Source organism: Neovison vison, chromosome 10, assembly GCF_020171115.1.
Source record: "Neovison vison isolate M4711 chromosome 10, ASM_NN_V1, whole genome shotgun sequence".
Lineage (NCBI taxonomy): Eukaryota > Metazoa > Chordata > Mammalia > Carnivora > Mustelidae > Neogale > Neogale vison.
In genome coordinates this window covers 5247916-5272660 of record NC_058100.1, presented here as the reverse complement: position 1 = coordinate 5272660, position 24745 = coordinate 5247916, and the positions used below count along the sequence as shown (strand labels likewise).

The window sequence follows — 24745 nt, the reverse complement described above, 5'->3', positions numbered from 1 at the left end:
GTTCAGCACAGTATCTGGTACTTGGTGGTGCCCAGTAAGGAATGCGTGCGTGGTTGAGTGAATGCCTGCCTGACATGATACAGACACCTTCTTTCCTCCCCCACCAGAGTTTCTGTATTTATGATCTGTATTAACAGCTCCTACAACCCCAAACCACACAGCTTTGGGTGCTGCATTTGATGGACCTTGGCGTGAAAAGTGGCTTCCTGCCCCAACACGCGGGTGGTTTCCTTTACCTGCTGATTGAGCTCATGAGGTGAATGCTTTTTCTGCACATCGATTTGGAAAGGTTCCTACTGAGAGTCCAGGCTTCAGATCTATCTTCAGTCCAAGCCCAGTATCCCTGGGCTTGATTTTAGTCACTGGTTTAAAAGGAGGGAGGGAGGGCTGCGTCTAAGGATTTCACCATTCAGACTGGCTTAGAGGAGAAGGGGTGGGCATAGATGCATTCTAAACCCTGCAGGCAGGCAGTCATGTTAGTCTCCCCTCCAGATCTTTGCCTGCTCTGAAGCTCCCCCAACCTCAAACCACCCACTCTGAGGCAGAGTGATCTTTCCCTCTGATCACCACATGTCAGGGGCTTCACTCTTCTTCCCACCTCATTCTCACCTGGGGGAGTCACTTTCCGTCCTCTCCTCCTGCACGCCTCCCACCCCCAAGACGGGGGTCTCAGAATTTCCCCTCAACTCCTCACAGTGGGTCACACCTCTTTATACTCACTGAACACTTATTTATTTCTTCCGCTCCATTATGTAATACATCCTTTCTCATTAAGGAACTTTTGGAAAATTAAGACAAGCAGAAGAAAACCAAGCCACTGAAGTTATCACCTGCCCCACAAAACTCAGCTTTCGTATTTTGATGTTTTTTCTCCTAAGTTTTTCTTTGCATTGATGTTTTAAAAACATAGTTGTACTCATACAGCACATTAAATTTCACTTTGTACTTTCCTTCACTCATGATATTGTAGGGCAGGGAAAGTAATCTTCTCTGTACCTTCCTAGATTCTGTGGCTAAGACCCTCCACCTCCCATAACAAAAGATTAACAAGATTAAAAAAAAAACACAGAGGTTTAATAACATGTATGCCTCCTGTATACTATGTAGAGATACCCAGGAAACTGAGTAAAACTCCCTGAAATGCCCCAAGCCACCATCTTAAATGTCATCTTCAGCTAAAGGCAAAAGGAAGGTGTTTTGAGGGGGAAGCTTTTTCTGGGAAGTTATCAGGAAAAGGACAGTAAAGAGTGTCTTTGTCACGTAGTAAGATTCTTTTATAATTCAAATTCATCCTTCTCTTTCTAATATAGGAGGGAGACACCTGTACATTTGGAGATTTCCTTTGTAAATGTAATTGTCCCTTACAAAAGAGACAAAAGATCTTCTGCATCTGTTGTTTCTTTAAAATAATCAACTGAACATAACCCTTATGATCAAGAGGCGTATTTTGGGATGGCACTCTCCACTACCCTTCAAAGTCATTACACTTTCTAGCTTTATAACCCGTAATTCCTAACATCTGTGTCGCGTCACCTTTCCCTGTGGTTAGAGTCTTAGGTAGTTTCATAGAACATCACTATAACATCACTATAACAAATGGCAAAGTAATAAATATTTTTGTATGTAAATCTCATGGTGTCTTTTTGAGACAATATGATTTTCCATCCCATTCTTGCCCAGGAAGCATTGTTTTTAAGTTCTTTCAACACAGAGGAAAATAAACTCCCAATTTCTCTCTCTCCTCCTGCCCCCTTTGCTATAAGTCAGTGCTGACACAAATTTCTAGGTCCAAGACGGACCACTTCTGTCCAAGGTGCCATGTAAGCAAACCAAAAGTTGCATAACTTTTATGTTCCTGCAAATGCTCTGTTTGATCAGAAATCCAGTGGTATTTCCAGCCCACCAATCTCCAAATGCCAAGTCAACCTGGGACCTTTTCATTCCAAAAAAGTCTGATTTTGTGGCTCTAGTCATTCAGATATTTTCTGTTTTTCTCTTCCTCTTTCTTTATTTTTTTTTAGCTACGTCTTTTTTTTTAAAAAAAAAGATTTATTTATTTGACACAGAGAGAGTGATCACAAGTAGGCAGAGAGGCAGGCAGAGAAGGGGTGGGGAAGCAGGCTCCCCGTGGAGCAGACAGCCTGATGCGGGTCTCGATCCCAGGACCCTGGGGTCATGACCTGAGCTGAAGGCACCCAGGCGCCCCTCATTCTTTCTTTTTTATCTTACAAAGTCTTCCAGCCTTCTGCCCACATCTCCAAATGAAGACGGCCCCATTCATGAAGCGTTTAATAAAGCTTGTTTGTATTATCTGCCTTTTGTTAGTCATTTTTTAACACCATTGAAGGGGAGCAGAATACACCAGCCCAAAATATATCACCCACGCTTTGGCATGTGGATTATTTTGAAGTGAAGTCAATCAAGACCCAGCAGACTCACAAAAAGATTTTTGCCTCTCCATTATTACCTAATAACATTTAGAAAGGGAGCCTGAACCAGACAGAGAGCTACCACTAGAGGTAATGTTTTCATCTGAGAGACTTAGCAGCCTGGCAGGGCAAACACCATATATAATACACTTGCTCTTCTCATTCTCCTGTGAATCGCCTTCCTCCCCTTTGAAATCTCAGGCCCCTACCCCTTTCCTTAGTTCAAGATGGTATAAAACCCTTAATGCCTGAGAAGTTTTGAGTCTCATATTTTTTATGGGGCTCTTGTACATATAAGATCAAGATTTTTGACTTATTAATCTGGCTTTTGTCAATCCAATTATTATACCAGCCAAAGAACCTAGAAAGAAAGAAGAGAAAATTTCTCCTCTCTTCTCCAGACACCTTCTTTTAAGGGCTGATTCTTCATTTTAATGCTTCTGCATCTTATGCTAAGTTGACGTGGGAAGTTAACCATTTCCCCCCATATTATTCCTTTCCTTAGGCATCATGAGCCATGTATGAATCTTCTACTACATACCATGTACTCACAGTTGTTTCATATAATCCCACATTGCAAACCCTATCAGGTTTAGAAATAAGAAAGTAGAAGTTCACAGAACCCAAGTCTTTGGCAAAGGTCATTCTGCTAGTTAGGGCTTTTGACCCAGGCCTGCGTGTCTCTAAAAACTATGTCCTTTTCTCCATGCTACACCTGGGAAGAGGGGGATCCACCCCTCTTTTGAGCTCCATCTTCCTCACCCTCCTTTGGTGATGATGGCTGGTAGAGTGGGCACTGCCTTTTTTTTTTTTTTTTTTTAATAGCTTTGATCACATACTGAAGTTTCTCCTTGTCTCAATTTCAACATTTGTAGAAGGGACATAAGCCCAGCTTGCCTCATGGGAGTCATGTGAGAACAAAACTACAGAAAGAAACTGTACATAAAAGCAACCAGCCCCTTGCAAGAGGTTGTGAGATGCGAATGGGCATGGGAGAAGGTGTTTGGAAACACCTTAGAAAACTCACCTGTTGTTGGGAGGTTCACCTTACTCAGGAAATCCCCACCCTCCTAGCCAATTGTGCCCTGCTTCCATGTTGTCTCTTCTAATGCTTTGTAAAACTTGGTCTTGCCCAAAATCCCTTGAGAAGAGTACCCAGTGCTTCTGAGTCAGTGTGTTCCCCAATCCATGGGTTAGTTTCTTTTGAATAAAGAACTTCAAACAACACTGTTTCAGCTTTTTCATTTAACAATTTATACCCCTCAGACCGAGGGCATCAGATGCCTCCCCAATATTTTCATTCAAGATGTGTTCAGAAACATATCAAAAGCAACTGTCCTCCTCCCCCTGTTTCTCATTCCATTAAAAAGGTAAACTGTAAAAAGGGAGACAGGGATTATGTCTGTTTTATTTGCCAGACTGACCTGGCAGAGATCCTCAATAAATATTCATTAAGTGATTTACATGACTTTAAATATTTACATATGATCACCCCTAATTCCAAGTCTTTTAAATAGATTCTAAATGTGTCTTCAGGTTCACTTTTCTGTTGAGATGGCCGAGGCTTCTCACTGGCAGCACAGAGTGTCAATGAAGCTGGGGCTGTGGTCCTTGTCCTCAGGTCAAGCACACTTTGGAGTATCCATCCAGACAAAACCAGGCTCTCTGTCCTCATACACATTGGCTCCCAAGTCCTACGGATTCACACCTGCCTCTCTGGTTATTGGGAATTTGCAGTCAGATCCGCTGCTAATGCCCACAGAACTCACTCATGATGAACCAATTTCATGAGAGCAGAGAGCACACCCAAGCAAAATCAGTGTAAGTTCAGCACAGTGCCAGGCACATAGGTAATGAGTTGGTTAAGGAATCCATTTCTGGGGACTACATCTGCTTTTTCTGGAAATATCTATCATTCCTAGGTTCTCACTCTTTTGGTCACCAGACTCTTGGTCTAGTCCTATCTCCAAGCCCTGGAATGGGAGTTGTCATTCCTATGATCGGACAGTGAATGTACATTTCAATAGAGATATTTCTAAGCCTCTTCCTTGGGACTGGCTGATCAATTCACAGTAACATTTCCAGGAAGAGATCTGGGGGTTGAGGAGATTTCTCAGGAGTGAATGGAATTAGGAACTCAAATCTGAAGGAGCATAGAGGATAGTTATTCTGGAAGGAAGTCAGTGTTCTTCATTCTTCCTCAGTATTTCCAGTCAATTCAGTGATTTATTTTTCTTTGAGGCGAGGCAGAAGGGCTGCGCTGCTGTTTAGATGACATTCTCATAGGCAAATGACCTTGGTGTATCTGGTGATGTGGGTGGAGAGTGGAGTTTCTCCGTCTGTTAGGCACATAGAAAGATGCAGGTTGCTGGAGGTGGGAGGGCACTGGATCCCACCAGGAGACCCCACCGTCCCAGACACCCTTCCTTGCTAAGGTCATCCAACCCAAACCTCCCGTGGTAGAGAAACTGTTACTTAAGGTTAAATCACATTTACTTTTTTGAACGCTTTATGAACTGAACTTTACTTCCAATAATCCTATTATTTTCCCCATTACTATGCAAACTGCTTTACTCATTCTTGATTTTTCTGACCTGGTTGGAAGGGGAGACAGGAAGGTATCACTATTTCTGCCAGGTATGATCTGTGAGGGAATAAGCTTTAAAACTTAGCCCATTAGAGGCGCCTGGGTGGCTCAGTGGGTTAGGGCCTCTGCCTTTGGCTCAGGTCATGATCCCTGGGTCCTGGGATCGAGCCCCGCATTAGGCTCTCTGCTCCGCAGGGAGCCTGCTTCCTCCTCTCTCTCTCTCTCTGCCTACTTGTGATCTCTGTCTGTCAAATAAATAAATAAAATCTTAAAAAAAAAAAAACAAACTTAGCCCATTAGTAGTCTGGGGAGAGGATGCAAACCAGACATAACATAGCTAGATCAAAGAAACGTATTAAAAATCTCTCTTGCCTCCAGCTTACTGGTAGCTCAGAAGCAAGCTGGAGTTGTCTCCCCAGCAATCTCTCCCTTCTGAGGCACAGCCTGAACCATGGGCTTTTCTCCATCCAAATCCTCAGGACCCTACTGATTTTCTTGATCATCTCTACCTAGAACCTCTCTCCCTCTCTGTTTGTTCCATATTACTCCATTCGACTCATAATTCTCACTTATTCCATATATTCTTGTGTAACCCTAAATAATGGGAAAGGGAATGTGCCGGGGAAATTTTAATACCAGAGAATACAAGATCGCTGGGGCCCAACACAGTTTCAGCTAAGCTCGAACCAGCAAAAAGGATGAGACAAGTAAGGTGAATTGCGGCTTTAAAGCTTCTTACCTTTTGGGGTATTTGCACAGAGGAGTAAAGTGTATTTGCTAGATTCTCCTCTGGAATAGTGTCCTGTTAAAAAAAGAAAAAAGCAATCATAGGTCACCTAGACAAACCCAAAGAGACAGGCAGAATCCAGGAAGGAAAGCAGAGATGGGAGGAAGAGCAAGGCGGAAGAGAGCTTCTGGACCAGGACTGGGAAAGGGAGGAGCTCTTGTTGGTAAGTGCTATTATAATTAGTAATAACTTTTTTCCAAGAAGCAATTGCCAGATTTCTATTAGCAATAATCGCGCCTCAGATAAACTTAATTGGCTACAATACTGCCAATGCGCAAAGCTAATTGCCAGATTTCTAAACTGTGTTGTGTTTAAATAAATCAAAACATGTATAATATATAGAAGTCTCATGAGCTATGAGAAGCCTAAGGTGATCGAAGGATAATTTGAAGTAATATGGCTCATGTTGCAAGTAAACTTTGCCATTAGCCCGAAGGACCCTTGGAGCAAATATGTGAGGATGACTGTTGGGTCAAAACAACAAAACTGCAATGACAGCAATAGCAAAAGCAACTTCCAGGCTGGAGAAAAGTATCCTGGTTCAGTGAAGTTTCTTCCTGAACACCCAGGACAGTCCTGTGGTCTCCTGAGAGTGTGTCTTGAGCAGGGAAGAAGGAGGGTGGTGATAAAGCAATCAGTTTTGATATAAGCCAGGCTGTGTGGAGCCCAGAACAGTCACCCCTGGGAGGCAGAAAGGAGCTCTCAGGACACTAAGGCTTCAAAAGAAAGTGTAATATCTCCTCTCAGAAATGTAGTAGATCAGATATAACTTGAGACACCAAGGGCTGGACTGAAGCTGGAATTCTGAGGCCCCAAAGGGCTGCTTTTATTTCTTCACTGAATGGGACAATGTGGAAAGTGTTCTATGCCCTCTAAGGAGTAGGCCCACCTGGGGCTACAGTGATTCCTGGGGGCCCATCAACGTTGTCTGTCTAGGTCATGCCTCAAAATTATCTTATTATTTGAGTTTCTTTAAACTTTATTCTTATGAACTTCTTTTTGAAGAGTTTCATTTGAATTGACAATGTGCTTGTTTACCTCAGCTTGGTGACCCATACCTAGAAAGCCTTGAATGTGGGCCCAGAGCAACCATGGGACCCTGAGCCTTCTCTAGATGGAAAAGGCATCTCTATAGCCCATGTTCTGACATCATAACTCAAACATCAGGCCAAACACACAATTCCCTATCTGCTATTCTTTCAAAAGGAATTTGGCCTGTTGAGTGGCCCTTGTAAACAGTGGAGGGAAAAGAGAATTCCATAGATCACAGGGCAAGCATTACTAGCTGGGTCAGAGCCCAGGGCTCAGAACCAGAGGTCACTGACTCCTGCACGAGAAAGCATTCATAAGGACTTAGGGAGACACAGGCGTGTTGGGTTTCAAGGGTTATGTGTCCTCATATTCCATGTTGCCCAAGTCCACAGAGAAATCTCAACTAAAACAAGGAGGGCCTTGAGAGGAAGATTAGGTCCCAGGAAAGACGGGAAAGGACTCACATTAATGCCAGTGATTGTGTCATACACCGGGGTCTCTCCAGAAGGGGGGTAGTAGTTAAGAATTTCCTGATGAGTATCTATTCTCTTCTTTTCCTCAATGGACTCTGAAAGCAAGGAGGGAGGGAATCAGAGCGGACCCTCCTTTGATTCACCATCCCACCAGCCTATCCCTCAGAAGACCCACTTAGGGTGACCACCATGCTGGTGACCACCATGCTACACCCAGGGAGATCCCATAATGAGCTGTTTACCCTGTTTACTTCACTTCTCAATTTGTGGACCAACGCAGTCAAAGGGGAAGCAGAGAAAGTCAGAAACCCTTTCAGAGTGCGTTTGAGAGGAGGAAAGATCTTAACACCTACAGTTTATACACAACTGCTGCTTAGGTCTCTCCCTAACACTCCATATGGACAGTATCAGGGAATCTGAGAAGAAAAAAAAAAAGCAGCAATATTTAGGGATGCAGAGCATGGGGTTTGGCATGGAGAGAGACAGAGATAGCCTTCTCCAGGAGGAATGTGTCCAGACTGAGATGGTAGTAAAGAGAGGTCTCTGGAGTTGGTCCGATGAGGAGGACTGGGTATGGGTTGGGGCTCTGAAAGGGATAGGGATTTGGAGGGCTGACAGGAGTGTGTTGGTGTATGGGACCTCAGAGTTGGAGGCCATGCCCCAGGTCTGGGGAGTGGAGTCAGTAGTGTAGGGCGTGTGTCAGTAGGAGGGCCACACCAGAAAGGCCCCTCAGGGGGAAGGAGAAGGGTTAGCCCTGGAGAGGGAACTGGGAGGACTTTGAACTTAGGAGATAAATTATGGACTCAAGTACTCTCTTACTCCAGAACTGAGGAGTGCAGGATGACTGTGCTCTCCTTGAGGACACAGAATATGGCCTCTTCATTTCTGTACCCTTAGTGCCTAGTACTAAGTCTGACACACAGTTTAACATACGTTTGTTGAAGAAATGAGGAGGCAAATGCAGGAATGAGGCTGAAGACAAAACATGCTCTACCTTTTCTTCTTTCTCTCCGCATAATTAGAATTACTGGCACCAAGGCAAAGGTGCTGAACAGGAAGACCAGCCCCAGAACGTACAGGAACATGGAAGGTTCCGGGTCATCAGCAGCACCTTTAGAGAGAGAACAGGTGGAGGCACGGGGAAGGGAGAAGAGTCAGCGAGGGAAAAGTGACCCAGCTTTTGGAGCAACTACCACCTTCCTCCCAGTCTGGTGACTTCCCAGGAGCCCTCAGTTTTCATGGGCTATTCACATTCAGACCAGTAGCTGAAGAAGGTATAGGTCCCCAGACAGAAGTTTCTAGAGAAAAAGGGGAAACAGTCACCTTCACAGAGCTTCCAGGCAAAGACAGGGTTTGAAGAATTGCTGCTGATGGGGTTCCTGGCCACACAGATGAAGGTCATGCCCCTTTCTCCCAGCTTCCAGGATATGGGTAGGATGGAGCCAATATAGGACTCATTGGCTTCCTGCCCCAGGGACTTCCAGCTGTAGGTCACATCCTCTCCTCCTTGGTCCATGAAGCATGTCAAATTAGTCACACAGGTGCCATTCTCATTGTTCTGTAGACCCATGGTAACTTTGGGCTTTGACAGGTGCTCTGCAGAAGAGAATTGGACAACCAAGGGTAGAAACTATGCCTTTTCTGAATTATTCTTGCATACCTTGGACCTGAATCTCTGGGGGTGCTACAGAGTGGAGAGAAAGAAACAATTCAGAACAGAATTCTCATTCTTATCTGGAAAAAAGAACTGTCTAGGTTGGCTTTCCCACAGTTGTATATAAATAACAGTAGCAATAGAAATAATAATAATACAACTAGAATGCAGCTGCCATTTTCAAAGCAAAGCTATATAGCCAGGCTCATGCAGATGTATTTTAGATGTGAGCTAATTTCATCTTTTTTTTTAATTTTTATTTTTTAGAGGCTCCCTATTCCTTGGTCTTTAGGTTTCTTTGAAGAGACTTTCAGTTTACTCTCCAGGAGAGAATAGTATGGGAATAATATTTCTGGCCCTCTCTTTCTCATGCTCACTGTTCTCCCTGAGAGGATGAGCAATTGGTTCGTTGATGAGATGATGAGAGTCTGACATCCAACATCCTTTCTTTATTATTACCTTCTCTACTCTGAGAAAGTTAAGATTGCTGTTTAAAAAAAAAAATTTAAAAAAAAAGATTGCTGTTTAAATGTGGTTTGCTTCCCCCGCCCTCAGCTGACGCATGCCCTCTGTTCCTTTCAACTATGTATATATGGAGGACACACCTGGATCAAGGTACATGGCCTACCTCTTAAAGGCAAACCTGGAGGCCCATCTCTGGCTGTCCCTGATCCTACTGCTTGGTGAGTAAGGCAGCTATTCCTGTAACTGGTTGAGTAATTATTTTGTAAGGTTATCTGAACTGAATGGACTCCAAAGTCTAGAATTGGGGGAAAATATTTCTCCTATCTAGCTTCACCAGAAAAAAATTAAAGCTGATATTTTTATCTTCCTTTTGATTGCTGTGTTTTCCCTACCCATAGGGAAAGAGGTGTAGTTGATGTTTATATGCAATAATCTTTCTAAAATAAGTATCACCTTCCTCCCCACTACAGATATGAAAATGAAGTTTCACAGAGTTTAAGTAATCTGGCTAACACCATGCACTTAGTAGGTAGAGAAGCCAACATTTGACTTGTTTGATCCCTGCTTCCCCTATCACTCATCCTCTCCACTGCACTGCCTCTTGGCAGAACCTCTGAGTAGGAAGGGGCCTTAGGAATCAACTACATTTACTTCATCCATGCAAGACTTCCCTCTTCTACATTCTTGCCAAATGTTTACCCAACCTTTGCTTGAACATCTCGAATATCAGAGAGTCAACCACTTCATGAAGGCAGTCGTCCACATTTAGAACTGATTCTGCTCACCATAGACACGCAGCCTATACTTCTGGATGAAGTGATCTTTGATGGAAGAGCCGTAGATAACCACGCTGTAATCACCCGAGTCACTCTTATCCAGTTTGCTGAGCTTCAGGGAATAGTTTCCACGTAGATAGTCCACCCTTTCCTTGTTATGACTCTGGGTCACTATAGCATTGGTTTGGTTCTCTGGTGTTTTTGGCTCTATGGTAATGAGAGGGGTTGTGTTGAAGATCCAGACAAGGGTGTGAATCTGAACTCCTGGGGCCTTCAGAGGGAAAGTCACAGACCCACCAAGGTCACCAACCAGGTCCTTCAGAACTCCAGAGGTTACTGGCCCTGCAGACACAGAGAACCATAAAGTAAACCTAGGTCTCTGCCCTTGCCACCAATTACTCCCCTACTTTGGGTCCTGGGAAGGTCCCAACAAACCCTCTGGGGCCAACCCAACCAGGCCCTGGGAAGCCCTTTGAAACCTCACACAAAGGCAATAAGTTCAGAATACTTTGCCCAGGGGCTCCTGGGTGGTTTAGTGGGTTAAAGCCTCTGCCTTCCGCTCAGGTCATGATCCCAGGGTCCTGGGATCAAGCCCTGCATTGGGCTCTCTGCTTAGCGGGGAGCCTGCTTCCTACTCTCTCTGCCTGGCTCTCTGCCTACTTGTGATCTCTGTCAAATAAATAAATAAATAAATAAATAAATAAATAAATAAAATCTTAAAAAAAAAAAAAAAAGAATACTTTGCCTGAAAGGAGGGACTGCAGGTGAACCCGCCCTTTCCCAGAGACATCAGGCTGGAAGATCTCATGCTCTGAGGTAAGTCATGAGGCCCACCTCCATCTTAGACAAGTTCCTGTTGGGGGACAAGTGGTGAGGTTATCGTCCAAACCCCCCTTTGGACTCCCAGATTGCTCCTGGGAGAGCTGATTTTGCTGCAGATGCAGAAACAGCAGCTTGTCTGATGAGGGAGGGTATGGGGTGGGGGGAGCAGTGGTTCTCAAGCAGAGATCAGGACACTGGGAAGGGAGCTCTAAGTTCTTAATGATAACAATAGCTGAGAAGCTTGTAGGTGTTTCATCTTCTGCTTTATGATAGATGAGAGTGCATTTGAAATCATCCCCTAGTGAGGTTCTCATTCACTTGAATTTCAGTGTCCTTCCTTGAGTGGAAAGGCAAAAGAGCACTGGACGCTCTGTAGGATGCCTAGACCGACTTGTGATACTCACCCCCAAATATTAAGAGTTGTAGTAGGGGTTCACTTCCCCAAGAAATTTTTGTCTCACCGTAATCTTAGTTCAAAAAGTATGACCTATGAACAACCACCACTGGTTATGTGGTTCCAGGCAGAAAACAGTAAGAATGGCTGTGGGAAAAGCTTTCAGAAGTGGCCCATGGAGCATTTCCAATGAACAACTGTGGTAGATGAGTCTTCTACCTGTTAAGATCTGAAGGACAGACTTGGGATAGCACAGAGCAGAAAGGAAATTTAGAGGTACACAGTAAGAGGCAGAGCTCACATCAGTACTCACAGGATCGAGTTCCCATCCATCATTGCTTACAAATGAGAAAACCAAACAGCAGAAACTGAGAAAGTGTTCAAGGATCACAAATAGTGGCAAAACCAAAACCAGAACCCAAGTCTTCTTAAAGGTGTTCTCCATACAAGTACAAAACCCAGTTATTTTCCATTCTACCTCTTAACATAATGCGTCATGCTGAAATGTCTAAGAGTAATTTTATTAATTCCATCATGGAAAGCACAAGGAAGAAAGAAAAGAAAGAAAGAAAGAAAGAAAGAAAGAAAGAAAGAAAGAAAGAAAGAAAGAAAGAAAGAAAGAAAGAAAGAAAAGAAAACCTTTTTAAGTCATTTCCATCCCCAAGGTAGGGCTCAAACTCACAACCCTGAATTCAAGAGTCACGCTCCACCAACAGAGCCAGCCAGATGACCCTGGAACATCTTTTTAAAATCCAATAAAGCAACCAAGCTATAGGATCCCGACAGTTGTATTATAATGAGGCAGCTGTTGGGCTGCACTCTGACTTTTGTAGGCTGTATTCACTTTGTAGGATGTATTCACGCAAAAGTGAATACATCCATAAAAAATATTAAAAATTATACTTTATGACTGCATTGGTATAAAAATGAATGTAATGCCACCTGGATTCATTATTACATATTAATTATTTTTATTATATTTATTTTTCTTCTGATTCTGAAAGAAATTCAAATAACTGTGGGCCCCGGACACTGTGGCTAATTGGCCCTGTGTGATTGACCAAGCATCCTGGTTCTACTTCATGTCAAATCTTGATCTGTTACCATATATTTTTATTTGAAATACAGTTGATATATAATAATTATATTAGTTTTAGGTGTACCACATAGTAATTCAACAATTCTATACATTATGCAGTGTTCACCATGATAAGTGTAGTCACCATACTAAGTTATTACATTATTTTTTTTCAAAGATTTTATTTATTTATTTGACAGAGACAGAGAGATCACAAGTAGGCAGAGAGGCAGGCAGAGGGACAGGGAAGCAGGCTCGCCACTGAGCAGAGAGCTCTATTTGGGGCTCAATCCCAGGACCCTGAGATCACAACCTGAGCCGAAGGCAGAGGCTCAGTCCTTTGAGTCATCCAGTAGCCCTTATTACATTATTGACTTTATTCCCTGTGCTGTACTTTTCATCTCTGTGACTCACTTATCTTTTTTTTTTTTAATTCTGTTATGTTAGCCACCATATAATACATCATTAGTTTTTGATGCGGTGTTCCAAGATTCATTGTTTATGCAACATTCCCAGTGCTCCATGCAATCCATGCCCTCCTTATACCTACCACCAGGCTCACCCATCCCCCACGTGCCCCTTCTAAGACCCTCAGTTCGTTTCTCAGATCCAGTCTCTCATGGTTCGTCTCCCCTCCAATTTCCCCCCCATTCACTTTTCCTTCCCTTCTCCTACTATCCTCCGTATTATTCCTTATGCTCCACAAGTAAGTGAAACCATATGATAATTGACTCTCTCTGCTTGACTTATTTCACTCAGCAGGATCTCCTCCAGACTGACTTATTTATCTTCTAGCCGGAGGTTTGTACCACTTCATCCTCTTCATGTATTTCATTCATTCCCTCACCACCTCCTCCCTCTGGCAACCACCAGTTTGTTTTCTGTATTTGTGAGTCTGTTTCTGGTTTTGTTCATTTGTTTCTTTTGGATTCCACGTATGAGTAAAATCATATGGTAGTTGTCTTTCTCTGTCTGACTTATTTCACATAGTCACCATACTAAGGTCCATTGGGTCCATTCATGTTGGAAATGGCAAGACTTCATTCCTTGTGATGGCTGTAATATTCCATTGTATATATATACACAACATCTTTATCCCTTCAACTACTGATACACTCGGGCTGCTTCCATATATATAATTATAAATAATGGTGCATTAAACACAGGGGTGCATATTTCTTTTTGAATTAGTGTCTTTGTATTCTTTGGGTAAATACCCAGTGGTAGAATTACTAGATCGTATGGAATTTCTATTTTTAACTTTTTGAAAAAACTGTTTTCCATAGTGGCTACACCAATTTACATTCCCACCAACAGTGTGCTAGGATTCCCTTTTCTCCGTACACTTGCCAACACTTGTTATAGTCTTTTGGATACTAATCATTCTGACTGGTATGAACTGATATCTCATTGTGGCCTATTTGCATTTCCCTGATAATTAGTGATGTTGAGCATCTTTTCATGTGTTTGTTGGTCATCTGTATGTCTTCTTTGGAAAAGAGTCTATTCTGGTTCTCTGCCCATTTTTTTTTTTTAAGATTTTTTATTTATTTGACAGAGAGAGAGCACAAGTAGGCAGAGAGGCAGGCAGAGAGAGAGAGAGAGAGAGAGAGAGAGGAGGAAGCAGGCTTCCTGCCTAGCAGAGAGCCCGATGCGGAACTCGATCCCAGGACGCCGAGATCATGACCTGAGCCAAAGGCAGAGGCTTAACCCACTGAGTCACCCAGGCACCCCTCTCTTGGATTATTGGGGGTTTTTGGTGTTGAGTCTTACCATCATATTTTCTACCACCCTGGCACTGATGCAACTCATTCCCCTTCTAACAGACCAAATTCCTGTCCTGGCCTCTCCAGTTATCCAAAATTGCTTCACTAGGGATTTCTTTCTTTCTTTTTTCTTTTCTTTTTTTTTTTTTTTTAAAGATTTTATTTATTTATCTGACAGAGATCACAAGCAGGCAGAGAGAGAGAAGAAAGCAGGCTCCCCACAGAGCAGAGAGCCCAATGTGGGGCTCGATCCCAGGACCCTGGGATCATGACCTGAGCCGAAGGCAGAGGCTTTAACCCACTGAACCACCCAGGCGCCCCGACTAGGGATTTATTTCTATAGTTCTTCTTAAAACTCAACTACTCCGGCAATAGTCCTCAATATAGATACTATATATTAAGGTTGTTTCTGTGCCAAACATTTATTATAAAGATTATGCCCAAAACCTAAAGCAATCCTAAAAACCAGGACTCTTGTTCCTTTTACACAGACATCAGCCACCTACATAGTCCATGGGCCAAATGTGGCCTGCTGCCTATTTTGGTAAATCAGATTTTATTTGGACACCTCCACGGTCTTTTTTTTTTTTTTTTTTAAGATCTTATTTTAGAAAAAGAGAGAGCTGGGATGAAGAGGAACAGAGGGGAAGGGAAGAGACAAGTAGACTTCATGCAGAGTGCAGCCGCCATTAGGGGCTCTATCCCACAACCCTGAGATTATGAGCTGAGCTGAAACCAAGAATAGGAAGCCCAACCAACTTCCTGGCACTTGAGCCAGACAGGTGTCCCAGGAGACAGCCATGTTCTTTCATTTACATATTGTTTATGGCTGGTTTTCCACTACAAAGGCTGAGCTGAGTAGTTGTGACAAAGGTTATTGTGCTGCAAAGACTAAAATATTTACTATTTGACCCTTCATAGCACAAGCTTATTAACTCCTGATCTGATGAGAAAACTGAGATTCAAAGAAAACCTAAATAACTTTTCCAAAGGCACAAAGCTAGTAGGTGATGATTTGAGGATTTACTCAACGCCATTCTGGCTCTGGAGCTTGAGGTCTTTCCAGTCTGGCTCAGTTTGAGGGGCTTGGAGCACAATTGCCAACTGCAGCTCTCTCCCTCGCTCCTCTTCAGCAGTGAGGGCTCAGCTGTCAATTCTGAAGCCCTTGGACCTCACAGAATCTGATTACCCCTTTGTGTCTTTTGGTGACCTTCAAGCACAAGCTGCTTTACAAGTGCCCCAGAGAAAGGGAATCCTGATGCTACCAAATGTTAATCAAGTGACTTGATTACAATTTTGGGATTTTTTTTAATTTAAAGATTTTATCTATTTATTTGAAAGAGAGAGAGAGTACACACACGTGCTTGACAAGGGGGAGGGGCAGAGGGAGAAGCAGCCTCCTGGCTGAGCAGGGAGCCAGATTCAGGGCTCCATTCTAGGACACCACATTCAAGACCTAAGCAAAAGGCAGCCACTTAACTGACTGAGCTGCCTGGAAGCTCCTGCAGTTTTGGGATCTTAACCAAATCTTTTTGCTAAATTTGTCTCCAAAAGTACTGGCTTATCCCCTGGTAAAAGTCTTTTCTGGGGGCTGATTCCTGTTTTCAAACATTTCTGTCTCCTCACCCCCATCAGTCAGTGCATATATAATTTGGATCTCTCAAGTCTTTATTAAATCAATCTGTTAAATAATCTGATTTTTCAAAAACCCTCTCCCTTGCATCCCTAAATACTAAAGCAGAATGATTTCTAGTTGCTCTTTGATCATCTCCATGGTATGAAGATCTAGTCCATGCTACAAAGTCAGTGTCAGTTTGAATTTTCGATGGATCCTATAATGCATGTATCCTTTTACATCAACAATAAGGTGAATATTTTGCAGTCAAAGAAAGGAGTTATCACTTGGCTCCAAGTAGCTGCAACCCTGAATTTTCACACAAGGTTTGGGAGAGATGTTGAAATCAGGGAGACGGCAAGAATATGACTTCAGTACTATAGCTGGTGTGCACACATTTAGACACGGGCAATCATTGTTTTCACTTCTTCACACATGTGGTGTGCTGTATTCTCTGAGCGAATGCCAAGACAGGTGAATTTTGTGTGAGGATATAAAAAAAAGTCTCCAAATTCACTGCTCCTTGTAAGGATGAAATTGGAAGATGACACAGTGCAAGTTGTCAACACAAGCCTAGAGGGAGTATATTGTTTCTATCATAATTATATCTTTAGGATGAATAAAAGGGTCATGCAAGAAGAAAGTAGCTCCATGCTATTCCCCAAGTGTGAGTTCAGATGATAAGAGGCAGGGTTAGCCAGTCCTAGCCAGTTTTGTTTCCTCTTCTGTGGAAAGAGTTTCCCAGAGTTGACTGTGAAAAGGGATCCAGAAACAAGAGACTTCTGTCAGCTGCCCAAGGCTGACCTGAAGTTCCCCATTCTGTGATGGCTTTTCCACCTGAAGCAATCCTGTTGAGTTTTACCTTGCCTATGCAGGTCATGTTTTCCTCACTCAGTCATTCTTTCCTCTCGCAAGAATTTATTTCGTTCCGTATTTGTGCCAGGCACTGTCTAGGCGCTGAGGACATAACTAGGGAGGGATACCATCCTAACCCTTATACTCTCGCAGCTAGGAGATAGCCATTAAATGAATGGCTGTATGGGATATGAAAGGGGATGTAGTAGGCATTTGGAGAACCTACAATACCAAAATTGAGCATGATTTGTAAGATTGGTAGACTCTAGAGAATGAGTGGCTACTAACACCCAACTACGAGGCCTGGGAGGATTGGACCCCATGAAACTCAGCTACCCTCCCACCTAGATCAGTGTAGTGAATGTCCTAACTTGTCTTTTCTGCATCCACTCCATCCTTTCCTCATTTAATAGCAGCCAACTGGGTTGCGTAAGACTGACAGGAAACCAGTTCCGTTGGTAGACTTCCTCTGGCATGGTAATCAGCTCAGCAGTATCACATGACCTGGGCTGACTTATCTGAAAAACACTGGGCTTTTGCTCTAAGACATGATGCTATGGAAAGATATGAAGCTGGGGACCAGCATCCACTTGCTCTCACCAGACAAGCAGCCAGGTCTCCTTTACCTGACCCCCAGTTTCCTTTGTACCTCACATTTTTGTTTGCGCTTTATCCTACTCTCTGCCTATCCAAATCATATTCAAGACCAATAAAACCTAGTTCAAAGCCCTTCCCTGAGTAAGTCTCCACCTTTTCCTCACACCCATTCCCTGAAATTCTATCTCAAATGTCCCTTCTTTTTCCACTTTAAATTCCCCAGAAGGAGTTATTGTCCTGGGTGGTGATTGGACATACCGTTTGTAGACCAATAGTTGATATAAAGGCATTAGGTTCCAGATTACCTGGTGGTAGGCTCTGGGGTTGCACCCAGAGAAGGGTGGGGTTGGCCTCTCCTCCAGGCAGCATGGAACAGTGTAAAGAGGTAGTGCTCTGGCTTAATTGAGAGTCAGGAGACCTGGGTTCATTCTGGTTCCTCCGTAATAAACAACAAACCCTTGAAATCACTCCTTAGCTCATAAACTGATTTAATGGCCATCATGTTTTTACCCTCAAAGTAATTCCATGGGATAGAGGTTAATTAAGCTCCATTTTATTAATGCGGACACTGGGGCTCTAAGATGCTGAGTGATTTCCCCCAAGGTCCCAAACTGGGAAATGGTAGACTTGGGATGTGGAGCTAGTTGAGTCTTTTGTGTCAGAGGCTTGCATTCTTTCTACTACTTATTTACCACACTGAGTTACAGTGTTCTCAACTCTCAAAAAGAAAAATAACCTTTATTTGTGAGGATGAAGGGTGAATACGGATTTGAAAGCATTTCGAGAAGTACAGAGCTTTCTGCCACACAGTAGGAGGTGGGAGGGAAGGGTGAGGAACAGTGTTATGAGACAGGCCTTGTGAAGGCTTCTCATTTTTAATTCTCATTTCCCCAAGGAGGGCTAGAAGTGAGAAACAGATTTCCCAAAATTTCTTTGTATGGCTTCTCAGCAGGATGAGCTTTTCAGAAGGTGGTCTGGAACCTAATGCCTATAAACCATTCACTGGCTAATTCACGGCAAAACACTGTCCAGTCACCATGCGTGGTGAGATCTCCTGCGGCAAGCATTCCCTGCCAACCTGCCTTTGGAGTTGGAGGGACCTGGAGCTGGAGGCCCTCTGTCTTCTGTCCCACCCAAGACTCAGATACTTTGGTATTAAAAGAGTCAATCCTAAGATACCCTTCCTAACAGGAAGGTAAACACCTCCTCCCCTTTACCACCTCCTTTTCCTCTGGGTTATCACCTGTTCCCCTCACCTGCTCCCCACCACCCAGCAAAACTCAAGAGTTGATTGGAGGTAAGGATCCATATTAAGAGGAAGGGACATCATCAGTACAGCAAGAATTAAGGGATGGTACCAAGGAGGAAGACTTCAGGGTAAGGGAGGGTGTAAAACTCACTTCCTGCTTGGTGGCCTGGTCCCCAAACAAGTCTCCAAGGATGCAGTGTCTCCATTAGAATGTACCAGCATATCATAGCATCCTCTTTATGGAAACAAGAGCATCTCCGAGCTGGAAGAGGTCTCAGGGACTACTTAGTCCCATCTCACTTCACAGATGAAGAGACTGATACTCCAAAGGTCCTGGTGACATGCTCTAAGTCAGTGGAGCCAGGACTCCTAATGCAGGGCTTCCTAAGCTATGCCCCCAACACCCCTGAGATCTGTAACACTGCCTCAGTGTATTTCTGAAGAGCTTAAGAGGGAGCAGGGGGAGATGAGTGAGAGGCAGAACAGTAGGGAGTTTGAATGTGAATGTGGTGGTTTAGGGCCCGAGTGCTGGAAAAGCCATGTGGCATATTGGGAGGTTTGCAAACCTCTGTTCCCTGTGTATCAGTCTTGGTACTGATTTGAAATTCTCTTTCTGTTGCACATTAGTTAAGGGGAAGTTGGGTAAGGCACAGTAGTTTCCAAAACTGGTTTTTTCTTTCTTCAGCAAGAGTTAGTTTTGATGAAATGAACTCTATGTAGAATCAAACATGTAAATTACTGTATAGCATCAAAGCCTCTCTGATGGAAAAGGAGTCCCCTAGCTTCTGCCCTATCACCCGTCCCCATCTCTCACCCCCTATACTTTCTTTAAGCTCTTCAGAAGCACAATAGAAACACAATAAAGAAAAGATAAAGGGCAATCTTGGACTCCTTTCATCCATGGGAAGTGAACCGCGTAGCCTCTCCATGGAGCAGGGCACACACATGTGTGCCTGTTGCTCATAGTTGAGGTTTCAGGAGACAGCTGGGATTTTCAAGAGCTCTGCTGTGTACTCCCCCACTTCACCATGAAGTTCCACTTCTGATCACTATTTCTATTCAGGGAGTGGTTTTTAAATTGAGAAACCTATTCTAGGACTACCTGCTTAGAACCAGGTGCTTCCTAAATATGCAAAATTCTAATGAACTCAGGGAGGGCAACAGTCTGCTGAACACTCAGTGAGGCCAGGTTGTGGGGAGGAAAGGATTAGGAGTATTGACTGACTGTGTGGTCTTGGGCAGGTCACTTCAGGCAGGCTGGGGCACACATAAACATACCAACCAAGTCCTCAGAGGGAGATCTCTTGGTGGTACCCCATGAGTTTGATGAATAGAGAGATATTCCCAATTTACAGGGCTCCAGGTCCTATCTGAGAGCCAGGAGGACAGTAAAACCTTCAAAGACTAAAATCTTTGTGACAGGAACAGAAAATTCCTCAGTCCTTCATAGTATTAGACATAAAGTACCTATAGTATAAGGTGGTTTTCTAAGTAGAGACTGACTGAATTGTTCAGACTAAGAGAGAAAGTTCAAATGTTTCCTTCCACTAATATCATTATTACACATAATCATTTAAAATATTTTTCTAATATATTTCTAAATAAATACTTACAAATATGTTTAAGCATAAATATTTAAACTGTATATTTATAAATAAATAAATATACACCTGTATGATCTCATTTTGGTTTTAAAGTTGCCCTCAAAGGAAAGGAGGGCTAAGGCTCAGGGAAGATAGCATTCTTTTTTTTTTTTTTTTTTTAAGATTTTATTTATTCATTTGACAGAGATCACAAGTAGGCAGAGAGGCAGGCAGAGAGAGAGAGAGGAGGAAGCAGGCTCCCCGAAGAGCAGAGAGCCCGATGTGGGGCTCGATCCCAGGACCCTGGGACCATGACCCGAGCTGAAGGCAGAGGCTTTAACCCACTGAGCCACCCAGGTGCCCCGGAAGATAGCATTCTTTATTTAATTCATGACAGAATCTAGATTAGAACACAGGTCAGTTTGCTTCCCAACACCCTTTCTTCCAGCCCTTCCTTTCCTAGGACAATCAGAATGGAAGTCTGTCTGCAGATTCGTTCTTTTTCTCTCCTAGTTTCTTTCTGTCCTTTGATTTAGAAACCACAGATTATAAAAAGATATGAAGTAGCAGAGCTTCTTGAGTTGGGTCAGAGTCCCAGAGTGGACCCAGAAGCCTGGAGGTATACCTCAGGATGGGGAAGGCAGTCAGAACAGGGGAATTTGGACTCACCTGTGAACTGGCAGAGGAGAAGGATGAGAAGGAAGCATGCTCGGGGACCAGGCATGTTGTTCTCTGGATGACAGTCACTAAAATGTGTCACTTCCTCTCACAGTGCTCACATCTCTTTCACAGCTAGCATTTGCAAAGTAGGAGGGGTCATGAAATCACAAGTCAAAGTGAATGGTCTATATTTTTTTCCAATGTTTACCTCACTTGTTAATTGTAGGTGGTCAATAAAGGATGGAAAAATTGAGCGGAATCTCAAAAACGATGAAGCCCTCCATTTTACAGATAAGGAAACACTGGCTCAGAGATGCTAAGAATTGATCAAAGCCATATGATCAGTCTTTTCTACAACATTATATGACCTCTCAGATACTCAGAACACAAGAAATGTTAGGAAATAGAAGATTAGAAGGAGGGGAAAGGGAGGCATTAGGGATAAAATAATAATATTTACTGAGTTTTGCTAAGTGGCAGGAGTACATGCATTCTTTTACTTATTCCTCTTAACAACTCTGTGAGATACACCATAACTCATATTTTCCAGATGAGAAAAATGAAGACTTAGAGTATATTACAGCAAAATTAAAGTTATTTTAATTTAAAAAAATGGAATGAGAAGTGAAAAGTCAAGCCAATTAGTGGGAAATGATATTTATAATACATTTATTCCACAAGTCTTGTATCCATAATACACAAAGAAGTCTTACATATCAATAAGAATTAGGCGGACAATACAATGAACAAGAGACTGAAATAGGTACTTCGTAAAAAAAGATATCCAAATGGCAGATAAAGATAAATCACTAAGAAAATGATGTCAATAGGAATAACTAAAAGATCAATAAAGGCACTAAATGAATTCTAAACAAAATTCTAAAAATAATTTTTTAAAAAAGATTTTATTTGTTGGAGAGTGAAAGGAGAGAGAGTCAGAGCACAAGCAAGGGGAGCATTAGGCAGGGGAAGAAGCAGACTCCCTGTTAACCAAGGAGCCTGATGTGAGACTCAATCCTAGGATCCTGAGATCATGACCTGAGCCAAAGGCAGATACTTATCCAACTGAGCCACCCAGAAAAGAAAGGAGAAAAAAAAAAGAGTAAGCAGAAAACATAATAAAATGGTATATCTAAATTCAACTTTATCAGTAATTACACTAAGTATAAACAGGCTAAACACTCCAATTAAAAAGCAAAGTTTTTTAAATGTATAAGAAAACAAAACCAAATTATATGCTGTCTATAAGAGGTGAGTTTACAGATAAAGACATGGTTGGGCTCAAAGTAAATGGATGGATATCATTTAGCCACTAGGCATAAGAAGGTTGGACTGGCTCTTGATATCAGATAAAGTAGACTTTAGGACAAAGTGATAATGATGGGCATTTCATAACATAGGATCCATTTATTAGGAAGGAATAACAATCATAAATGTGTATCACTAGTAATCACAGATATTCAAAATACAAAAAGCAAAGAATTTATTTAGGATAAATGCCCAGGAAAATGATTGCTGGGTCATATGGTAAATGAATGTGTAATTTCTTAAGAAATTGCCAAAATATTTTCTAGAGTTGTAACATTTTACATCCCCACTAGTACTTTTTTTTTTTTTTTAAGATTTTTATTTATTTATTGGACAGAGAGAGAGATCACAAGTAGGCAGAGAGGCAGGCAGAGAGAGAGGAGGAAGCAGGCTCCTCGCTGAGCAGAGGGCCTGATGTGGGGCTGGATCCCAGCACCCTGGGATCATGACCTGAGCCGAAGGCAGAGGCTTAACCCACTGAGCCACCCAGGCACCCCCCCACTAGTACTTTATAACAGATTCTATTCTTCTCTATCCTCATCAGCATCTGGTTTTGTTACTATTTTTTATTTTAGTAGTTTTAATAGACATGTTGTCATATCTTATTGTGGTTTTAATTTGCATTTCCTAAAAGGTAATGATGCTGAACACTTTTTCACGTGCTTATTTGCATCCACATATCCTCATGAAACATCTATTCATGTCTTTTGCCTGTTACATAAGCAGATTCTTTTTTTTTTTTTTTTTTTTTTTTTTTTTACTGTTGAGTTTTGAGAGTTTTTAAATATCTTCTGGATACAGTTTTTTGTTAGATAACTTGTTTGCAAATATTTTCTCCTAGTCTGTAACTTTGCTTTCTTCTTCTTCTTCTTCTTCTTCTGACAGAGATCACAAGTAGGCAGAGAGGCAGGCAGAGAGAGAGGAAGGGAAGCAGGCTCCCCACAGAGCAGAGAGCCCAATGTGGGGCTTTTCTCTTTTCTGACCCCATTGAAATAATGGTGAAATCCTTAAAAAGGATTTTTTGTTAGTTGGTGAAATGAATCCAACATAGTTAACTTTTTAAATATAACTTGAAAAACATAGTAGCATTAGATGAAACATTTTCAAATATATTAAAGTCTATAGCTTTGCTGAAAATTAAGATAACAATCTCTGTGAATGGGAAACAGTGAAGAGACCCACAACACATGAGAAAGGAGTGTATATGCATCTAAAAGGAACCTTGATACCAAAAACCATACAAAAACAGGAAAAGAATTATAGACCAGTATCACTTATGAACATAGTTACAAATGAAATATTAACAAATCAAAACCAGTGGTGTGTTAAAAATACATCATGATCAAATATCACTTATCCTAGGAATGTGACAATGGACCAATATTATAAGCATTCACTAGTAAACCATCACATTGACTGAAAACAACACAACATATGATCATTTCAGATTATATAATAAAAGATTTGGTAAAATTTAGTATTTACTCATAATTTTAAAAATATGTAAAAAATTGCTAAAAGGAAAAGCTATAGCAAACATCACATATAAAAGCTGAGCCTTGAGAAGCAATACTATCAAAGTAAGGAATAAGATAAGAATTGCTCCAGTAACTGTTACTATTCATTAATTAACTAGTGTCTTGGAAGATGTATGTGGATTAGAAAAGGAGAGACAAATTATTATTATTTTTTGACCATATCACTGTTGACATAGGAAATCCAAAAGAATATGCAGACAAATTATGAGAATTAATAAGAGTAAACAAGGACTCCAACCATATTTTTCTAACTGGGCTTACAGGTTGACACTTGTTTACTAACCTTGACCTAGTCTGATTAAGAGATAGAGAGATATTTTCCCCAATGTTTTATTAGCAGAGTCTGGAGAGAACATAAATACTGTGACCTCTAGGCAGTGGTTTTTCCATTGTGAGGGATCACCCAATTGTAAACCATGGTACTACAAATGTGGCAATGGTAGAAACAGTAGCTTTGAAATGTTGTGATTTTGATTCTGACATTCCTGGCAAAGAGAATGAGGTTGGAGAGGAGGTGTTTTGTTGAAACCTACCCAGCCATGGTTTTGATGCTGGTGCTTTATTCTCATTTAATTTCACTTTGGTGATTCCTGTCATGGCTTTCCTTGTCCTAGAGATGACCAACCAAGGTTTCTGGGAAGATAGGGGAAATAAACTATTTTAATATGGGAAGGGGCCAAATTGGCCAGAATGACATCACTGAAAAATCCTGGGGCACCCCATCAAGATATATGTGGAGAGAGAAACCAAAAAAGAAAGCATATGCTGAAACAAAGTAATTGCTTTTGTAACATTAAACATATCAGCAACATTTGTTAATCATTTCTTCTTTTTAAAGACATTTTGGCCCATGAGGATCTATACTCTCTTGATTCTTCCTTCCTTTCTTTCTTCCTTCCTTCCTTCCTTTCTTTCCTTCTTAAAAAATTTATTTAAATTCAATTATATATAAAGCATTATATATTTTCAGAGGTTTCAGAGGTAGAGGTCAGTGATTCATTAGTCTTTTGGTTTTTTCCTACCCAAGGCTTCTCATTTTCCTTTGCTCAATGATGCAAATTTCTCCCATCTATAAAT

The 24745-nt window shown here is 42.0% G+C and overlaps 1 protein-coding gene and 1 pseudogene across 2 annotated transcripts; both read right to left on the bottom strand.

The window, feature by feature from the left end:
• Window positions 1–3666: 3666 nt before the first annotated feature.
• On the bottom strand, window positions 3667–20918 carry SLAMF7 (SLAM family member 7). 2 transcript variants are annotated; one of them, XM_044266232.1, is made up of 7 exons: window positions 20832–20918; window positions 10213–10545; window positions 8632–8904; window positions 8303–8419; window positions 7300–7403; window positions 5756–5818; window positions 3667–4768 (listed from the first exon to the last, which is right to left on the bottom strand). In XM_044266232.1, the coding sequence occupies exons 1-7, from the start codon at window positions 20884–20886 to the stop codon at window positions 4697–4699; spliced, it is 1017 nt and encodes a 338-aa protein (XP_044122167.1). In that variant the 5' UTR covers window positions 20887–20918; the 3' UTR covers window positions 3667–4696. The 2 variants fall into 2 exon arrangements, with proteins under 2 accessions (XP_044122167.1, XP_044122168.1); XM_044266233.1 differs by lacking the exon at window positions 10213–10545.
• On the bottom strand, window positions 5982–6085 carry LOC122918901 (annotated as a pseudogene).
• Window positions 20919–24745: the final 3827 nt, after the last annotated feature.

Coding starts and splice junctions, on each gene's coding strand:
- SLAMF7 (XM_044266232.1), bottom strand. CDS start 20,886: ATGCCTGGTCCCCGAGCATGCTTCCTTCTCATCCTTCTCCTCTGCCAG. Junction 10,546..20,831: donor TCTCCTCTGCCAGTTCACAG/GTGAGTCCAAAT, acceptor CTGTGTCTGCAG/GGCCAGTAACCTCTGGAGTT. Junction 7,404..8,302: donor GCGGAGAGAAAGAAGAAAAG/GTAGAGCATGTT, acceptor CCTTGCTTTCAG/AGTCCATTGAGGAAAAGAAG.